The following is a 19,499-nucleotide window of genomic DNA, read 5'->3' on the forward strand; positions in this document are numbered from 1 at the left end:
ATCATTAGTTAAGATGGAGGCGATTTATATTAATTGAATCGAGACATCTCTAACTTTAGCTTAAAGTCGACACCAGATGTCACTATAAAATTGATACAATTTAAATATTTAAGTCGGACGTAAGGAATACAATCTCCATGTACCTACCAAAAAATGACCGTCCGTCCGTCACTAGTTAGGTAACGGCGCACGGTGGGCTGAAAATCGGCCTTCATAGAAATAGAAACCGAAGTCTTAAATTTGAACTTTTTTTTATTGGTATAGCTGTTGGGTTTTATTATGTCCCAAAATTAATCTATCGTAAGTAGCGGCTAAGAATATAATATTGAAAAATAAAAAATAAAAACTACATTAAAATATACCTTAAACAAAACTACATAAAGCTAAAAAGGAAAAAGATTCAAAACTAAAACTACAACTAAAGTTATAAGTAAAAAATTGGCTCCAGCTGGGTGCCTTGTGGCAAGGTGCCTAGAAGGCTGGCGGCATTGCCGCGCTGGACAGCAATGCCAATGCGTTGTGCGAGGTAAGAGCCAGCCCTCTTGCCACCCGTTGCCTACACGAGGCGCTTCGAAAGCTCTTTAAAAATGTTGTGAGCGCCAGGTCCCCACGGCCCAAGGGTTTCCACCCCAAAAGGCTCAAACATATAGCTCAAATCTTAGCTAATTTGGTTGGAAAAATAATTAGTTATATTTTTTTTTCAAAATCTTTGTATGGCGCGTATCAGAAAAATCGAGTTTTGTCCGAAAATAAAATTCAACCGTAATATCCTGACAGATGATTATAAAACCAATTATTCTTGATTTTCCACATAATTAAAATTTTCCTACGGGGTGCACTTTTTTTAAATCGATATATTTTATTTTAATACGGTTATACTCGTTATTTTGACTACAAAAAATGAATTTGAGTTTGATCGAACCAATAACTTACGCGTAGTGAATTATGGATGTAATGGTTTTATTTTCAATTTTCTACTTGTAACTCTTGTATGTTTATTATTTATCTACTTAATTAAAACAATGAGCAAAAGTTATTTCAGCATGAAAAAATAAGTTTTTTATTTTTTATTAAATAAGTGCATACGGTAGAAAAGTTCGCGTTATGTCAAAATATTAGACATGTGTAAGTAATGCGCGTAACATCACAAATGATATCACTCAAACGCGTAATATTGCATTACGCATCACTCCGAGAAACCAAGCATTACTCGAGCACATGACTGGCCGAAGCGCGCGTAAACTCATAAAGCATCAATATAGATTGACCCGGTAGTCGGTACGAAAGGTCCGTTCAAGTCTATATACAATCCGCGTAATGTATAATGAGCAATGAGACGTGATGGTGTGATGTGTGATGTTTGTTTGCCATGTTATCATTACTTTGCTATTCCGCTCGCACCCCCCGCACTCACTGCTCGCTCGCTCTCATTCCGCAATGCTTTCGGAACACTTCGGATCGGTCCGCTCGGCCGGTCGGTAGCAGTCGCATTTGAGTTATTGCAAATTTCATTAAATTGATACGATAACGGATTTTTGCATCTGCAATCGATTTAAAACTGTAATGCGTTACCATAGAGCTTACAATGTTTTTAGTATTTTACCTATAATGATGCGGCTAAATGATAATTCGCTTGCGAGTTTGAATTTGACGAACAAAAACGTATTTACTGTTTATTATTGTTGTGAAATGTTTGGTTTGGTTGACTTTTGCGGCAAACTAAATTAAGCACGAGTGAAGTTACTTATTTATCTTTAGTTTAATAGTGAGCTAGTGTTTACAGTACATTCTCATATCAGTATCATATCATAATTTTATTGATATACCCAAATAAAAATACTACCATGTGACTCTCGATGGCGTTATCTCATTAATTAACAGATATATACTTTTATTTTTTTTATCTATGATGCATATTTTACGACTATAAAAATAAAAACATTAACAAAAACGATCTATCACATGGCGGTGAAAAAACGCAATTCGTAATAGATCGACGCGCCGATATGATACGCCCTAGAGTCCTAACACTCGCTGCGTAATGTAGTTAGTACTGTGATGAGTGTGACGTTGCCATCACGCGCGCGCCCGCGCGCTGTATTCGTTCGGGTAAATGTTTCGTTTCGAGTGATAAGTGATGTAATATCTCAGTGTAACATTACGTTTTCGGAAAAGTGATGTGATATAGCATTACTTTTTGAAGTACTGTTTCGCGCATGTCTACAAATTATCCTTAATAATTGGTACTTAAATCATCTGTAAGGATATTACGATATACCTTTAATTTTTGAAAAAAAAAATCCATTTTACTCGTACGCTCCATACATTTGATTAAAACAAAAATTCACTACTCGTAGATTATTGGTTCGATCAAACCCAAATTAATTTTTTGTAGTCAAAGTAACAAGTATAACCGTATTACAATAAAAAATTACTAAAAAAATACATCGATTTAAAAAAAGTGCACCCCGTAGGAAAATTCTAATTGTGGAAAAATCAAGAATAATTGGTTTTAAAATCATCTGTCAGGATATTACGGTTAAATTTTATTTTCGGAGAAAACTCGATTTTTCTGATACGCGCCATACAAAGATTTTGAAAAAAAATATATAATTAATTATTTTTCCAACCAAATTAGCTAAGATTAATTTTTGGACATAATAAAACCCAACAAAAGCTATTCCAATAAAAAAGGTCAAAATTAATACTTCGGTTTCTATTTCTATGAAGGCCGATTTTCAGCCCACCGTGCGGCCGCCATCTTGGATTCCAAAATGGTCATCATTTTCGAAATCTGCACTCCCTAAAACCTTTAAAACGATATCCATGACGACTTTTATGACAGAATGCACGGCCGCCATCTTGGATTCCAAAATGGTCATCATTTTCGAAATCTGCACTCCCTAAAACCTATGAAACGATATCCATGACGACTTTTATGACAGAGTGCACGGCCGCCATCTTGGATTCCAAAATGGTCATCATTTTCGAAATCTGCACTCCCTAAAACCTATAAAACGATATCTATGACGACTTTTATGACAGAATGCACGGCCGCCATCTTGGATTCCTAAATGGTCATCAATATCGAAATCTGCACTCCCTAAAACCTATAAAACGATATCCATGACGACTTTTATGACAGAGTGCACGGCCGCCATCTTGGATTCCAAAATGGTCATCATTTTCGAAATCTGCACTCCCTAAAACCTATAAAACGATATCCATGACGACTTTTATGACAGAGTGCACGGCCGCCATCTTGGATTCCAAAATAGTCATCATTTTCGAAATCTGCACTCCCTAAAACCTATAAAACGATATCCATGACGACTTTTATGACAGAGTGGACGGCCGCCATCTTGGATTCCAAAATGGTCATCATTTTCGAAATCTGCACTCCCTAAAACCTATAAAACGATATCCATGACGACTTTTATGACAGAATGCACGGCCGCCATCTTGGATTCCAAAATGGTCATCAATATCGAAATCTGCACTCCCTAAAACCTATAAAACGATATCCATGACGACTTTTATGACAGAATGCACGGCCGCCATCTTGGATTCCTAAATGGTCATCATTTTCGAAATCTGCACTCCCTAAAACCTATAAAACGATATCCATGACGACTTTTATGACAGAGTGCACGGCCGCCATCTTGGATTCCAAAATGGTCATCATTTTCGAAATCTGCACTCCCTAAAACCTATAAAACGATATCCATGACGACTTTTATGACAGAGTGCACGGCCGCCATCTTGGATTCCAAAATGGTCATCATTTTCGAAATCTGCACTCCCTAAAACCTATAAAACGATTTCCATGACGACTTTTATGACAGAGTGCACGGCCGCCATCTTGGATTCCAAAATGGTCATCATTTTTGAAATCTGCACTCCCTAAAACTTATAAAACGATATCCATGACGACTTTTATGACAGAATGCACGGCCGCCATCTTGGATTCCAAAATGGTCATCATTTTCGAAATCTGCACTCCCTAAAACCTATAAAACGATATCCATGACGACTTTTATGACAGAGTGCACGGCCGCCATCTTGGATTCCAAAATGGTCATCATTTTCGAAATCTGCACTCCCTAAAACCTATAAAACGATATCCATGACGACTTTTATGACGAGTGCACAGCCGCCATCTTGGATTCCAAAGTAGAAGTCTACTTGAAACGATACCGTACGGTACCCTTTCAACTGTAGCGGTACCGTTTGAAAAATGTACCTATTACATTTAATTTATTCGGGTACCGTTATAGTTATATAGTTTTTCAATTGATACCCTTAGTTTAGGTATCGGTCTTGTGCGATTTTATTCGGGTACCGTTAGCTTTGGATACCTATTCAATGGATACCCTTTGTGTAGGTATCGGTCGTTTGCGATTTTATTCGGGTACCGTTACAGTTGTATAGCTTTTCAATTGATACCCTTAGTTTAGATATCGGTCTTGTGCGCTTTTATTCGGGTACCGTTAGCTTTGGATACCTATTCAATTGATACCCTTATCTTAGGTATCGGTCTTTTGCGATTTTATTCGGGTACCCTTAGCTTTGGATACCTATTCAATTGATACCTTTATTTTAGGTTACCGGTCTTTTGCGGTTTTTCAGTCCCTGTCTGAAAGCCATGCTAATGCATATAAGCCGCCCACTATGCTATGCTTTTAATGTTGTCATGACAAGAGTTATTTTAAAGCATTCGAGTTGTTTGTGTTAACACTGTTAACGTTAATGTTAACACTAGGATCGTTAGTAGTTTTTCTTATATTACATAATTAATTACCTACAACCTCTATTTTTCCTTGCGCATTTACTCACCTTACCTTATGCATGTCTCATATTTAAAATATTTATTATATTAAAATTTGCATTTAGAATAATATTAGCTCTGGCAATGCGATAGTCTGCAGTAGCATACGATATATTGACGCAAAGCGAAATGTTGCTATTATAGTGTTGTCACTATATGCTGCATCGCGACTGCACATGGAAGCTCAGCGTATTTTTTATGAGCAATGTGAACTACATACAGCATATATAGGTACGCAATTGTTTAATTAAATAAATAAATATTATAGGAAATGATTACACGAATGGACTAAGTCCCACAGTAAGCTCATTAAGCCGATATATACAATGATATATTTTATACAAGAATTCAAGTCTTGGAGACCCTCTTCATCTCTAAGGATAATTTAATGATCGTTTTATTAAATTATATTTTATCTCTGACACTTAAAGATACATCTCTAAAGAATTTTAGTATTTGTTGGTTGTATTATTTATCATAGTTTTTTTGTGTAATTCGACATTTAGAGACTGTATACATCTCTAATAAAGTATCTAATATTTCATTGATTCCATATTTGTAATTGTATTTTGTTATTTTTATTGTTTATCAATATTTGACATATAAAAGTGCCCCTGTGGCCTATTTGCTGAACAAATATTTGATATTTAATATTTGTGCACATAACACAAATAAATGCCCTTAACAGGATTTGAACCAGAGACCATCGGCTTCATAGGCAAGGTCACTAGCCACTAGGCCAGACTGGTTGTTGTTGTTTTTGACCAAACTAAAGCAAAGGTGTCCGTTCGAGTTTGGAAAAAAATGCTGTCGCATGTCTGTCAGTCTGTCCGACTATTCTCGCATTTCTGAACCGGTACTCCCAAAATTTTGTGAGCATGTTCGATAACTATATGGAAATCTATTGTCGATTCAGTTTTTGTAAATCTGTCAAAATAGCGGAGCGGAGGATTCGCGAGGTCTACAGCGCACATAGCCAGTAGTATAGCACAATTGCCAATGCGAAGACACAAAGCAAAGCACAATTAATGCCTACAACAGTACTTATATTGCATTATTTAGTTTAGACAAAATAAGTAGTTGACTATATGAAGACTATCCAGAAAATCTCGATCAAACTAGTTTTTATCATGATGTTCTACGAGTATTATAACGTTGTCTATTAATTACCTTGAGAATTAGCACTGCCGTACTTAAGTATATTTTAATTTTGTAATTAAGTATTTATCGATATTTGTCGTCGTTTTCGTTAAATGTAGACAGCGAAATAATCTTGTAAAGATATACTAGGCGAAACCTACTTCTTGTATTTCCCTGCGATTCATTTAAATAAATAATGTTGTCTACTATTCGACCGAATACAAAATATCTGTTACAACTACCTAAAAAGAATAATTACATAATAAATATAACCTAAAACTATTATATGTTATATGTTTAAAGTGTATTCTTGGAAAGTTGTTAAATATGAAGACCCTTTTTGCATTTGCTGATAAGAAAATATTTAATTTTGATTTGATTGTCTCTAATTACATTCATTGATTCAGTTCAACAAAAATATATTTTACAGTACATATGGTGCTACTTTACCGCACTAGTGCGAAAATTAGCATATTACGTTATTGTGTCGAACATTTAAAGGGCCATAATATGTACTGTAATACGTTGTACGATACATGTGCGAATAGGTAATTCGCAACTCGTGTCGATTTAAAACACTCCCTTCGGTCGTGTTTTAATTTATCGCCACTCGTTTCGAAGTTCCTATTTTTCGCACTTGTATCGTAATGTACTATTACTTAACGTTGTGCTTTGATGGGGAATAGTTTTCATAATAATTATGACTCAAATGTTTGCATGTCATGCCAAAAAAACATTGATACATATTTCATAATAAAAAAATAATATGTAGGATATGGGGTCTAAGGCCATGAGAGACATATATAGATTATTAATATATATATTGGGACCGTGCACGACGACAATGCCATATATCATTGCGGTTGCAACTATAGGTATATTTTGTTACAACTATCAAGCGAGATGTAAGTAAAAATCTTAATAATTTCAATAAAATCTCATGATATTATATTATCTTAGACAATTTTGAACGATGGTAGTATTTTAAAAAATTAACAAGCGCGTTCATTGTACTTTTCAGCTCGTGATCTCCCTGTACTCAAAAGGCTTCTACTGTGTTCGATCAGTTGTGGGTTAGTGGGTTAACTTGACTTTAGGAGGTAAATTAGGTTCAACTTAAAGTAGGGTTAAAGAATACTCTTTACTGAGTTCCAACATTATTGTTGATAGGAAAGGGGTCGGCCGCTTCTCCATACAAACGTAGTCCCCCTTATTCTGTCTGGATATTGATATTATGGAAAATAAGTTTACATCATTTGATGTATATTAACATTTTACTTTATTAGATTTATTGATTATTGTAAAAATCAAAAGCGAATAACAGTTTTCATACAAATTTTCTAATGCTCCCAACTGTTATAATAATTAAAAATTCGAAAAAATTCAAATAGATATACAACAAATAGTGTCAAAATATTTTCAATAATTTTAATATCCAGAGAGGAAAATGAGGACTATGTTTGTATGAAAAGGCGATTTCGCGCAGGTCCTCTACTTTCGACGTAATAAGATGTTCTTTATAACTCTTGTTGAAAACGCCTTACGGGCCACTAAGCATCCGCTGAATGCAGGATGATACTAACAGCCGGAAAACAATAAATAATTTATTTACGAAACCTTTTTAGTAATATGAGCGACCATCGTTTTCACAGGGGCCATGGGAAGCCATACGCAAGGTGTTCTCTGCGGAAGAACATAAGAGCATGAGCATTCACGACAAAAGTGATCTGTTCTTCTACGACTACAGCCTCGCGCCGTTGTTCGTGCAGGAGAACTACCTGCAAGTTGCGCCACACTGCCCCAAGTAAGCGTGCACACCGAGTAGACGCTCGAGCGGGGCGAGGCGTTCGACCTTCATAGGAATCAAATGCTAACGTATGCGAGCGGCCTCATCGCACGTTGCTCAGATCGCTTTACCGCTTGACGCCACGCTGTCCGCCCCGCCGAACGCTACTCTAAGAGGTTCGCCTCTGAGGCCACACCCGTAATAGATCGCCTTTAAAAGTAATCGACTTACCACTTACCCGGTAGCTATTTATTTCGTCTTTTATCATAACGTACCCCTACCCTTCAGTTACAGATGCTACGCATGAAAAAAACTATGACCACATACACTAAGGTCTAATTATTCCTGATTGTCTAAATTATACACTCTTTTACGGCACTCTTTTACGAATTGGCATGTGATTGAGTATAAATGTGTGGTTTAGGCATGAGGTGTTGGAGCGACTCAGCAGGGCAGCCGACAGCATCAGCGTCGGTGACCTCGTCGAGGCGAGGATTCGCGGCAGCCAGGCCTGGAGCCTTCTGCCCATGCAGGTTTGTAGTAATCATCATCACTAACAACCTACATTGGTGTATACAAATTGCCTCAATAATTCATTGCTCTTATCGTAATACAAGAAATATGGTATTATCAATATCATCACACAAATTACACGTAAGATATCGTAGCTCGAAAGCGATAATCATCGCCTTTGATAGTAAAATTAGCAAAATCGTATGCGGGAACAGTCCTAAATACTTGCCTTACGATCCGAGTTTCGTATGACATTATCCTAATCGAGTTTTTATTTTTCTGAATGTAAATATTTTTATATAACAATGGCCAGTCGATTATTGCTTATACACAATTTTTTTGTATATTGCAATACCTTTATTACCATAAGAATAAGGGAGTGTTGCGGTATACAATACAAGGTACATTTAACAAAAAAAATAGATAATCTATGTTCATTTGTTTGATACTGGCATGTTGAAGCATTATAAGGAAACGAATTTCGAAGCGCTATCTCTAATTTGTATCCGAAACTAGCTACATATGTATGTGTGCGTGCACATCTACATAAGCATCCATATATGTAGGTACTTTCGTACTAAATAATATTATCTACTTGTGCGGTTTACAAGTTCATTTTTTATTTGATTTCTTGTAACTTTGATAGTTTTTTAGTTTACAAGATATCAAACACAAATATTAACTTGTAAGTCGCCCAAGTAGACCTAATATTATGTATTTTTTTTAAAGAATGGAATCCAACAAATAAATTCATACTTTATAGTAAAGCAAGTATACGTTTATTGCTTTCAATTTGGTATACAAGATAGTAGCAGCTTTTTACCTTTCTTCATCTTTGTGTACAAAGCTGCATTAGCTTCGTCTTCTGTGACTTGTGTCTCAGTCTGACTTAGAACTCTTTCATGTGCGCATAACTGACTTGCCTAGTTCTCAACTGAGCGTTTCTTCTTTGATCTTAACATCCAACTGGATTTGAATTCAAGATATTCCGGAGGTAAAGTAAGGACAGGTAAATTACGGCCGATAGAGAAATACTGGGCAAATATTAATAATAATAATATTGGGCGTAAAACGTGCCAGCTGCCACTTCATTACCTGATTGAAAAAAAAATGGATGTATGTAATGTACTAAACTGATCACAAATGATTTCGTGCAAAATTTTATGAAACGCGTCAAGAGTAAAGTCCGAATATTCTCTCGTCGTGCTCTGATCAAAGAATAAAATTATGTTAGCGGATCTATTTTATCTTAAACTTTATTATAATAAAAAACTTTGAGTAACTTGTATGTTATTTCTTTTAGTAAACTTGAATCCAAAGGCGACTATTTAATAGTACTCACCCTTTAACTAAGTAATGTTAAAATAGCAAGTTACCATACAGCATTGCTCGTTTTGAAGTATTATAAAGAGGTTTGGTAACTTTGTCAACGAAATATTTTTGTACATACATATGTTAAAATTAAATCTTTTTGTAGGGGGTGTAAGGTGCATTTTTAAAGCCTTCTGCGTACTGTAGCAAGAAATAAGAAAAAATAATGGTTTGCTCACCACAAGAAATAAAAGTTTATTTAAAATTTAGATATAAAACAGAACATTAAAAAATGGGATCAACGCAGGAATTTAAAGGTGAAAGAAGTAGGTAGGTAAACACTTTGTCCACATAAAATTATACAAATCCTATGAATACTTTATCCATCTAACACGTGCCGCGGAAATGAAACATAGGTAATAAAGAAAAAGTATCTGCCACCGAAATCAGAAATACATCCAGGTAACTTCAAGAAGTAACGTGCCACGGAAGTCAATCTTATGAATAATAAAACCGGCCAAGAGCATGTCGGGCTACGCTCAGTGTAGGGTTCCGTAGTTACTCTTCCGTCACAATAAGCTAAACTGGAGCTTAAAGTATAGTAAATTGTTAACCAAGGGATGAAACAGTACCTTTCACCCGAGTTAAACAAATAGGCAAATTTGCATAATCAGTACCTAATTAAAGTAAGTCTTTTTACTATGAAGGGAAAACTTTTTGCGATAACTCAAAAACAGCTAAACTGATCATGTCCGCTATAGTTTTCATTTAATGTCTTTCTTAAGCTCTTTTTATCTCTATATCTCTAAGATTTTTTTCATATTTTTTGGACCTATGGTTCAAACGCTAGAGGGGGGGGGGGGGGGGACACATTTTTTTTCTTTCGGAGCGATTATCTCCGAATATATTCACTTTATCAAAAAATGTTTTTTGAAAACCCCTATTAGTTTTGAAAGACCTTTTCAACGATACCCCACACTAGGGTTGAAGCAAAAAAAAAATTACACCCCCACTTTACATGTAGGTACCCTAAAAAAAAAAATTTTTAGATTTTATTGTACGATTTTGTCGGCTTTATTGATTTATAAATCCATGCCAAATTTCAGCTTTCTAGCACTAACGACCACGGAGCAAAGCCTCGGACAGACAGACAGACGGACATGGCGAAACTATAAGGGTTCCTAGTTGACTACGGAACCCTAAAAAGGCTAGTTAGCCAGCTTTCTTGTTCCCTATTGGTACCAGTAATGAACTGCTAGGAGTAAATCTACATGCAATAAAAAATTATACAGAAACTTAATATATAAAAATACACAAAGAAAGCCGTTGGATGAACGTTTGCTTAAAATTGTTGATCTAGTTGAATTAATCAAAAGAGGTTAGACACTTCCCTTGAGAGAACGCGCTGCGTAGAAAAATAGGCTTAGGCGTATGGTGCACCCCGTCAGCACAATAATCACCGCCCACGTTCAGGCTGACGTCGGAACCGTAGGTAGCTATCCGAGCTAAGCCGGGTTATGTAGTAGGGTAGGCGCCTTAGTCCGCATCCACAAACGTAATAGTTAAAAAAATGTTTTCCTGAAAGGAAAAACTGCGGACGAAGAGAAAGGAAATGAGAATAATAAAATAAAAGAACGAACAGACTTACCCGCGACAAAGAGCAGTTTTCCTAATTTAACGCGACGTTTACCAACAGTTATAACACAGGCACCGACACCGATCAGCACAATTAATTTTATTCCGCGTCGAAAATATGTATGATAGAAAAGTCGACGCCGGTGAGAAAAAAGACGTGTACGACATACTGACAGGTGATGGAACATGGCTACGATTCTGAAACTAAGCGGCAGTTGACGGTATGGTACTTTGAAGATGAGCCAACTCCCACTAAAAGCATTTAGGAAGAAATGGATGCCTCATTTTTCTGCAAGATGGGACATATTGCTACCGTGGTGCTAGAGGGTCAACGAACAGTTCACTCGGAATGGAATGTCACCGTTTGTGCCCCAAAGGTATTATCAGCTTGGTGTGACAAGCGGCCGGAGTCAGGAACCAGGCACCTGCTCTGGCACCACGACCACGCCGCTCCTCGCGCTTCAGCCAGAACACTCGCTACTTTATCCTGCCTCATCCACCATATACCCCTGATCTGTAAATTGTACTTGTTTCTGAAAATTAAAGAAAAGTTAAGTATGAGAGCAAAGAAGATTTTGACGACCAGTTTGGCCTAGTGGATAGTGACCCTGCCTACGAAGCTAATGGTCCCGGGTTCAAATCCTGGTAAGGGCATTTATTCGTGTGATGAGCATGGATATTTGTTCCTGAGCCATAGGTGTTTTCTATGTATTTATAAATTATATATTATATAAATCGTACCCTCAACACAAGCCTTATTGAGCATACTATGGGACTTAGTCAATTTGTGTAATAATGTCCTATAATATTTATTATTACGAGTATTATTATTTATTAATATAGAAGATGCCATAGCTGCTTATTACTATGAAATTTCGGAGGTATCTAAAAAAGAGTGGTCTTCGCTATTTTGTAAGTGGTTTAAGCGTATAGAAAAAATAATATATATACGTGTTCATGATTAATACTAAAAAATAATAATAGTTACCTGTATTCAAGAATAAATATTATTTAGTATCTAAATTCTTTTGGCATGACCCTCGTACATTGCTGTCACCAAGTATTCGATACTGACTGCATCATGTCATGTCAAGAGTTCTCAAGGCAACAATCATCAACGGCAGATGTATGCTACATCGTTGCACTGGCACGTTGACTGGTTGTATGGGCGATGTCACTGTCAATTTCCTTTTTAATTGCGTGCGGCATTTCTGTAGCAATTAGAACGTTCAATCCTTCACTCACTTTGTCAAGCAGTTGGACGTTCTCATCGGCCGTTTATCACTGCAGTCGTTACGCAGCTGGGGTCCCAATGTAACCTTTACGATGAATGTGTGCAGGCGATGTACAGCTCAGTGATTCCCGGGCACGCGATGGCGGGCCACGTGACCGGCCAGATCCAGTTCCCGGGCTGGCTCGGCAAGAACTCGCGCAAGAACAAGATGCACCGCCTCGGCCAGGAGATCCACGCGCACACCAGGCTGAGGTAACTTCACCCATATTATCCTACGAACAAGTTAGTGAATATTCTAAATGAAAACATAAGTCAAAAACAAAACATTGTAAATAAATGTAGCAACAGGCGATCTTATTGCTATTTACGATCTCATCCACTAGCGGCCCGCCTTAAAGAGCGCTTATGCAGTGCACTCCCATAAATAATCATAATTAAAATATAGTACCTAATTAATATAATACTACTTATTCATAATTAATGTTACTATCGTAAACAAGTCAATGATAGTTAAATAAGTAATTATTATTCATTATAAGTTTATAGACAGCCTATGACTACTCGCCTACTGCTATATTTCATACGTAACGCACGAAGCGGAGCGCTTGGGATTGCGCTCCTATATATGAAAAAAGATTTAGTACATTGAATCAATAGGAAATTCCATAAGAGCGAAAGAGAAGTTTAGCCACAGTTCCGCACGTGAAACAGAAGATGTTTTATGAAGAAAGACGTAAAATTGGAGCGGCGCTCCTACTGCTCCTAGTCCGTTTGACCTTGTGCCTTCTAGACGAATGCGCGCGCGTCCGCGCGCCATGTTGTCATATGTTTGCTACCTTTTACGTTAGTATTTTTTAAAGTACGCGCGGGAATGCAATTTTGGCTTTTTCCATTAAATAATTAGACAAGAATTAAAAAGGGGAGTGCACATAAGTTGTTAGTGGTAAAGTTATTAACCTTCATAAAATAATGTGAAAAACTTTACAACATCGACTCGAGTTAGATACAAAAAGACGACTTTCAACTTTCGTAAAAATGTTTAGACCGAAACCGGTCTGTTAACAATTTATTTATTTATTTATATAATTTATTTCCATGAAATAAAAAAAATATTCATAATCTCGAAACCATTTGTTAAATGAACTGTAGTTGACATCTATCGGTCGTTCAAAACATTAGATTCCATTACGCATACTTACCCAAAATCTATAAGAGAGTTCAATGACCGGTAGGACGAAAACCGATATCTATAGGTATTATTGCGACGGTTAATAAATTGGGTAGTTATAGTTTTTTTATTTAATGTAAGTGAACACCCGTAATATATAGTCACCGGCCGCTGCTGATCTCATCTAGACAATTTTAGGGTAGAAGGAAATAAATAAATCACATGATTTCATATCAATATTCACATAGTTATTTCAAACTTTAATGAACTGACTTAACAAATAAGTATGCCTTCGTTTTACTGTCTACATAGGCAGTTCTCTTCACCAAATATCTGATTCGTAGGTGTAACATTTGAATTCCTTTGATTTCTACACAATCCCATCATCAGGTTTTAACCTCATGACAATCAAATCAATATTCTACACCCTTAGGATGCAAATCCAGATAGGCGAGATTCCTATCCAGATTGCAGAGGCAACCGCAATAGTTACACACCACCAGTCTTGTTTGATTATTTCAGAATAGACCCGTTATTATTTTGGCGACTAGTAGGTTATCCGTAATGTCCCTATCCACTGGCACATTTGGGATACATATTTAGTAAGACGCTATTAAATTAATCAATGTAACTCATTAACAATAACTTTTTTTATTAATGAATGTTAGTATTCATATTCATTCCGCTGTAACCACAGTGATTATATTATAATAATATAATGTTACGTTAATTTCCAGCACCTCCGGTTCCAAGTCGTCTATATTCCTAGACTACTGCACGCACCTGCGCGATGCCATAGTGACGCCGCTCATCCGAGACAAGAACGACGGCATCGCTCAGTCCTTGGAAGTGCTGGAGGCGTACCATCTGTTGAGAGACGATTTGGAATCCTTGACTGAAATGTCGCTGTGGCCCGGCCAAAGGAATCCTATGATTCTAATAGATTCGAAGGTAAGTAAATGAGTGAATCATCTTTTTCTTGTCACTCATTGCGATTGTTACGTTCGTGTGGGTTACTTTTTAAAACGTGGTTATGGCATTTTGGAACGTTAAATATGCATATTTGTGGTAAGTATCAGCCCTTTACCAAGCGTGTTAGTAGAACGTGGTATACAATTAATTTAAAAAAGTACAAATAGTTTATCCACCCAAACACTCACATAAGCATTGGAAACGGGCTTTTGTACGGTTAAATCTAAAATCCTTTTCCAAGTCCATTAAAATCTCGTTATTATTATGTCCCTATTTACAGATTTTGTTATATCCAAACTATTTCTAAGCCGATTATAAAGTAACCACATAATTAGAAAATGCGTAATAATTGTTTTGCGTGCAGGTAAAAGCGGCAATGACCCGCACGTACAACAAGAAAGCGATGGCGCTGCCGTACGCGCCGGGGGCGGTGAAGCGCGCGCGGGCCGCCGACGCCGACGACGCGGACGTCGACGCCGACCACGAGCACGATGACAGCGACCCCGAGAATGACCTTCTCATTAAGGTACCTTCAGTATTCAGCATATTTATTGTATCGTGTGTTCTTTACAAGGTGTTAAGTATTTACTTCACTTCATATTCGTACTTAAGGGCCTGTTTACACACTCGTTAGTGTTTATTGCGAGTTTATACATTTACTACTAAACGCAAGTAGCTAAGTAACGCAAGAGAGGGTTTAATTTAAGTCACAAGCAAACCCCTCCCCGCAAAACAACCTATCCGCTTAAAATTAGCAAAAATATGAATTAGACAGAATTAAGTAAGTTAAAACAGGTGAATAAGTATAATTGTTTCTTGTTCTCCGCAATAAACATTACTAATCAGATTTATTTTAATTAATTTCAGAAAAAAAAGAACACTGAGAAAACCGGAGGTAAAAAAGATGAAGCTTGTACTAGTAAAGACAAGCCTAGTTCGAGCAAAGGCAAAGGAAAGACAAAGTAGTTATACTCTGAAACACACCCAACTTGTCAGCAGAAAAAAGCGCGAAATTCAAATTTTCTATGGGAAGTCAACTAGGCGCCTAATTATTTTTTTATTTGCCACCTCTCTCTACTGGCAAGGTCGCTGTCCTAGAAGGATAGTTGTAGTAAACACGCCGTAGACCCTCTTGACAATCTAACCATTCCAGTAATATAATGTATTTCGGACCGAGTTACTGATTGATCTATCCTCGTAAGGGCCAAGGTCCTACTTAAAAGACTTATTCAGTTCGATGAATTTAATCATAATCAATTGGAACAGAGTTGCTTTGTTTCATTCAAAATTCAAACAAAATAAAATCAACTGTATTCCCTGAGCTAAAATTTCAGTGGCAAATTTTGGATATATCATTTGTATGTCTGAGCCTTAGGAGGCTAAAACTTTCATGATTTGTTCAGCCGTTCATATTTATTGTATAACCAAAAATAATCCCTCACCATGACACGCCACGATAACCCCATAATATTAACAAAGCGATATCAGTGCAGGCAGCTGGTTCATAACTATTTTACGATTGACCATTATCATTTGCCTAATTCGTGAAGTAATTGTGCCTTTTATTATTTTTATTAATTTTTAACCAGACTACATCAAGATGGAGCCAGCTATTTCATAAACTGGCCCTGCTCCATGAAGTGGTCGGACAGAGGTCTCGATACAGAGGTGGGCAATTGGGCATGACTGCCAGTGCTCAAGTACCCAAATTCAAATAAATGCTTACGATATAAATGTTCGCCTGTAAAACAAAACCAAATGAATCCTTATGGGACGAGCACGGAATAATCTCTAAATCAAACTTTTTTCCCTATGTATTCCCCTGTTTTAAGTGCGCGAAGTATAAAGTTTTAGGCTTATGTTTTCGATTAAAGGCCAGTTGCACTAACCACAATCGACAGACTTATCAACCTTACATAGCAGAGAATTATGAAACTACATACAATTTAAAAAAAATCAAAAAATGGGCCGCAAACTCGACTTTACTGCTTAAAAAATAGGTCGCGGAATGCGTAGTATATAGTCAGATAAAAATTAAAAACATTGCAGTCACAATTTGCAATGTTGCATACAATAGTACATTGTTGGAGAGGCCGGAAAACCGCTCAAAGATGGACGAGTGAGTTAGTGGAGGCCCTCAAATAATACGGTCCATCTTTAGCGTTTCCGGCCTAGGCATTACATAGTACTTCTCACGACTACTGCGAGGAAATAAGAAAACATTTGCATAACTATAAATACTTAAATAGAAATTAATATTTATACTAGCGTAGCGTGAGGACAATTGTTGAAAGAAAGCGATGTATTTCTGCCAGGTACATTTATAATTTGTTCACTAGAGGAACTCATTTTTATACTGTAGATCCGTGTTTTTTGTATTTTGAGTGAAACACAATTTACACTATCCAATTCAGTAAGTATTTTTCGATGATGATGGCGATGAGAAAGTGATTGGCTATGCTATCACATATTTCAAAAACAACTGATGTGACATGGTGTGGACACACTATCCCGTGTCAATTACGTAGGTCCTATTCCTCCCGTTCCTGGATTTCCAACTATATTCACTTCTTGCGTATCTTTGGCGGTAGGACATCTCCCCAAATTGCCTTATATCCAGAGATAACTCGATTTTGGAACCAATGTAATAATTTTGTAATTATATAAATCGCAAACATCACAAATGAAATTATTTTAGATTAGACAGAATCTCGCTCTGGCGGAATAAGGTTTACAAAATTTGATGTAGGAATTATGTGATAGGCTGAACGACTAAGTTGCGTTTTATCTTTTTTTAACCCTTTACATGTCAATGGAGACTGGTTAGGAAAAATTTCAAAAATACGGGCAAAAGTTATTTCTAAAGTTTGGACCGTATAATTTCATAAAGGGTTAAAGATTGATATAGAATAGACTGTAAGTACTGGCACTTAAGGCGCCGTGAGTTCAGGTTCTTCTCCCACTCTCACTGAGCGTGAGCGAGATGGCTATGCGTGCCCGAGCTCGCGGTTATCATTGTTATGTTTAGTTAGTTTTATAAAAAAAAATCGACGAGTTACATCAAAAATAAAATTCCTTATTTACGGAAGCAATTCAACTATTTTTGACTTTTGTGTAAAATTTATTATGTTGCATTTTAGACCTACATATGTTCGTGTTTTTTTTTTCGATCGATCGAGAGAATTATGTTAAACCGTATTCGTATTGTGATAAAAAAAGCACTACTATTACTATTGATCATAAACTCTGCTGGCTGAATCTACGGCACCTTAAGTATTATGGTGACAACTCTGAGACTAGCGTTCTCGCGTGCGTGTTATAGAGCGCTAGATGTATTATATATAGAGAGAGCACTACGGAAACGCGCGCGAGAACGCTACTCATGCTAGCCGGTCTGATAGATAACCCCTGCATGTATTTTTATGTATATAGTCTTCCCTGCTTATGGCGTTTTAGGCTGGCCACTCACGTTCAGTTTAACTGTTTTTTTTTTAACCAATTTTCGGCGCCACTTAAAACATCAGGTTTAGAAGTAGTAATTAGGGTCGACAGTTCTCACTGACATATAAAATCTTCTGTTGTTAAAACTGTACACGAAGGTAGCCGCAAACAACTGAAGTAGATGGCGCTGATTCACTGAACGGCGCTACCTACTTTATGATTACTGGTTTGTCAAACAGCGCCAAAGACACATAATATACGGCGCGGTACAGGCCCGGGTGTCATGTTCTTGAGCACGGTATTTGGCACAATTGTACGCGACTTTGTGTTCCATTGCGTATGTTAATAATAATGATCGGCTGATTTTTAAATGTATGCTTTTGACGCACATTCTGCGTTACTTACAATCGGTAAAATCGTTAGTGGCCAGCATAATAATGTTAATTATACACCAACAAATCTTGTACCTTAACAAATTTCATTTCAATAAATATTATTATTGTAACAAAACCGTGTTTAGTTATTTAGTTATGAGTTGTCTAATTAAAAATGCGTATGTACAGTCAGCGTCAAATACTTTGTAGCAACCAAAGTAGCCAAATAGTTCGGTACACCATATATTTAGTATGGTGTACCGAACTATTTGGCCACTTTGACTGCTACAAAGTATTTGAAGCTGACTGTACCTACATTTTCGCCAATCCTAACTGTAATTGTGTACTGTTACTTATTGATTATATGACTAGTTTTAAATAAAACGTAGCATCATTTTTGAATGTGTAAATACAAGCAAATTACCTCGGTCAACCGACATCATGGACGTTTTAATTTTAATTATTACTTTAGTTGTTATTTTAGACATCGCATCCCTCGCGCATGTGATGAGAGATGTGCCCAGCAGTGGGATCTATATAGGCTGAATAATTATTATCACTTTCGCGATTTTAATCAGGATAAATGGAACTTAATCGCATAAACTAATATTTATTTATTTTTCAATGTCTCGTGCGTAACGTGGTCGCATGTAAACCCGGTTAACCTGGTATGAACATTACATTTCTTTTAAATGTGTCACTGCACAGGCAGCCGCATAGCATGCCTCACCACGCGTCTGTAGATATAATTATATACTTTTTCCTATACTCAGCAAAGACAATGGCCCTTTATGTAGGACAAGGGTACGCTTCATACGACTGGAAACTATCCCCTTTAGTAGTCAATTCATTTTTGAGTTTACGTTAGCTGATATTTTCTTCTTTTGCTTAATTAAACTTTCCTCAAAAATTCTGTTAAACTTAGTGATAATCGTACTAATGTTGTTTAAGTTTTCTAGCAGTAATTTCTCACGGAATTGCATGTATCCCTTAGCGTTATATTTATTTCCTTACGAGTGTTCATGCCTCCATCCTTTTATACAAAGCTTTTAATAGACGCAAATACGCGGCTGCATTGTGAAAAATTGTACCTCACA

General features: G+C 36.7%; 1 protein-coding gene across 1 annotated transcript in view; it reads left to right on the top strand.

Annotated features, from left to right (window-relative positions):
* The window catches only part of LOC133527883 (replication factor C subunit 1), a 45,905-nt gene extending 27,064 nt beyond the window's left edge, over positions 1–18,841 (top strand). The window contains exons 13-18 of the mRNA XM_061865080.1: positions 7,621–7,772; positions 8,179–8,287; positions 12,554–12,699; positions 14,353–14,566; positions 14,952–15,113; positions 15,455–18,841. Coding sequence (XP_061721064.1) covers positions 7,621–7,772; positions 8,179–8,287; positions 12,554–12,699; positions 14,353–14,566; positions 14,952–15,113; positions 15,455–15,553 — 882 coding nt within the window. The 3' untranslated portion in view covers positions 15,554–18,841. The remainder of the gene's footprint in view (positions 1–7,620; positions 7,773–8,178; positions 8,288–12,553; positions 12,700–14,352; positions 14,567–14,951; positions 15,114–15,454) is intronic.
* The last annotated feature ends 658 nt before the right edge of the window (positions 18,842–19,499 follow it).

The sequence above is a fragment of the Cydia pomonella genome, chromosome 1, assembly GCF_033807575.1.
Source record: "Cydia pomonella isolate Wapato2018A chromosome 1, ilCydPomo1, whole genome shotgun sequence".
Taxonomy (NCBI): Eukaryota; Metazoa; Arthropoda; class Insecta; order Lepidoptera; family Tortricidae; genus Cydia; species Cydia pomonella.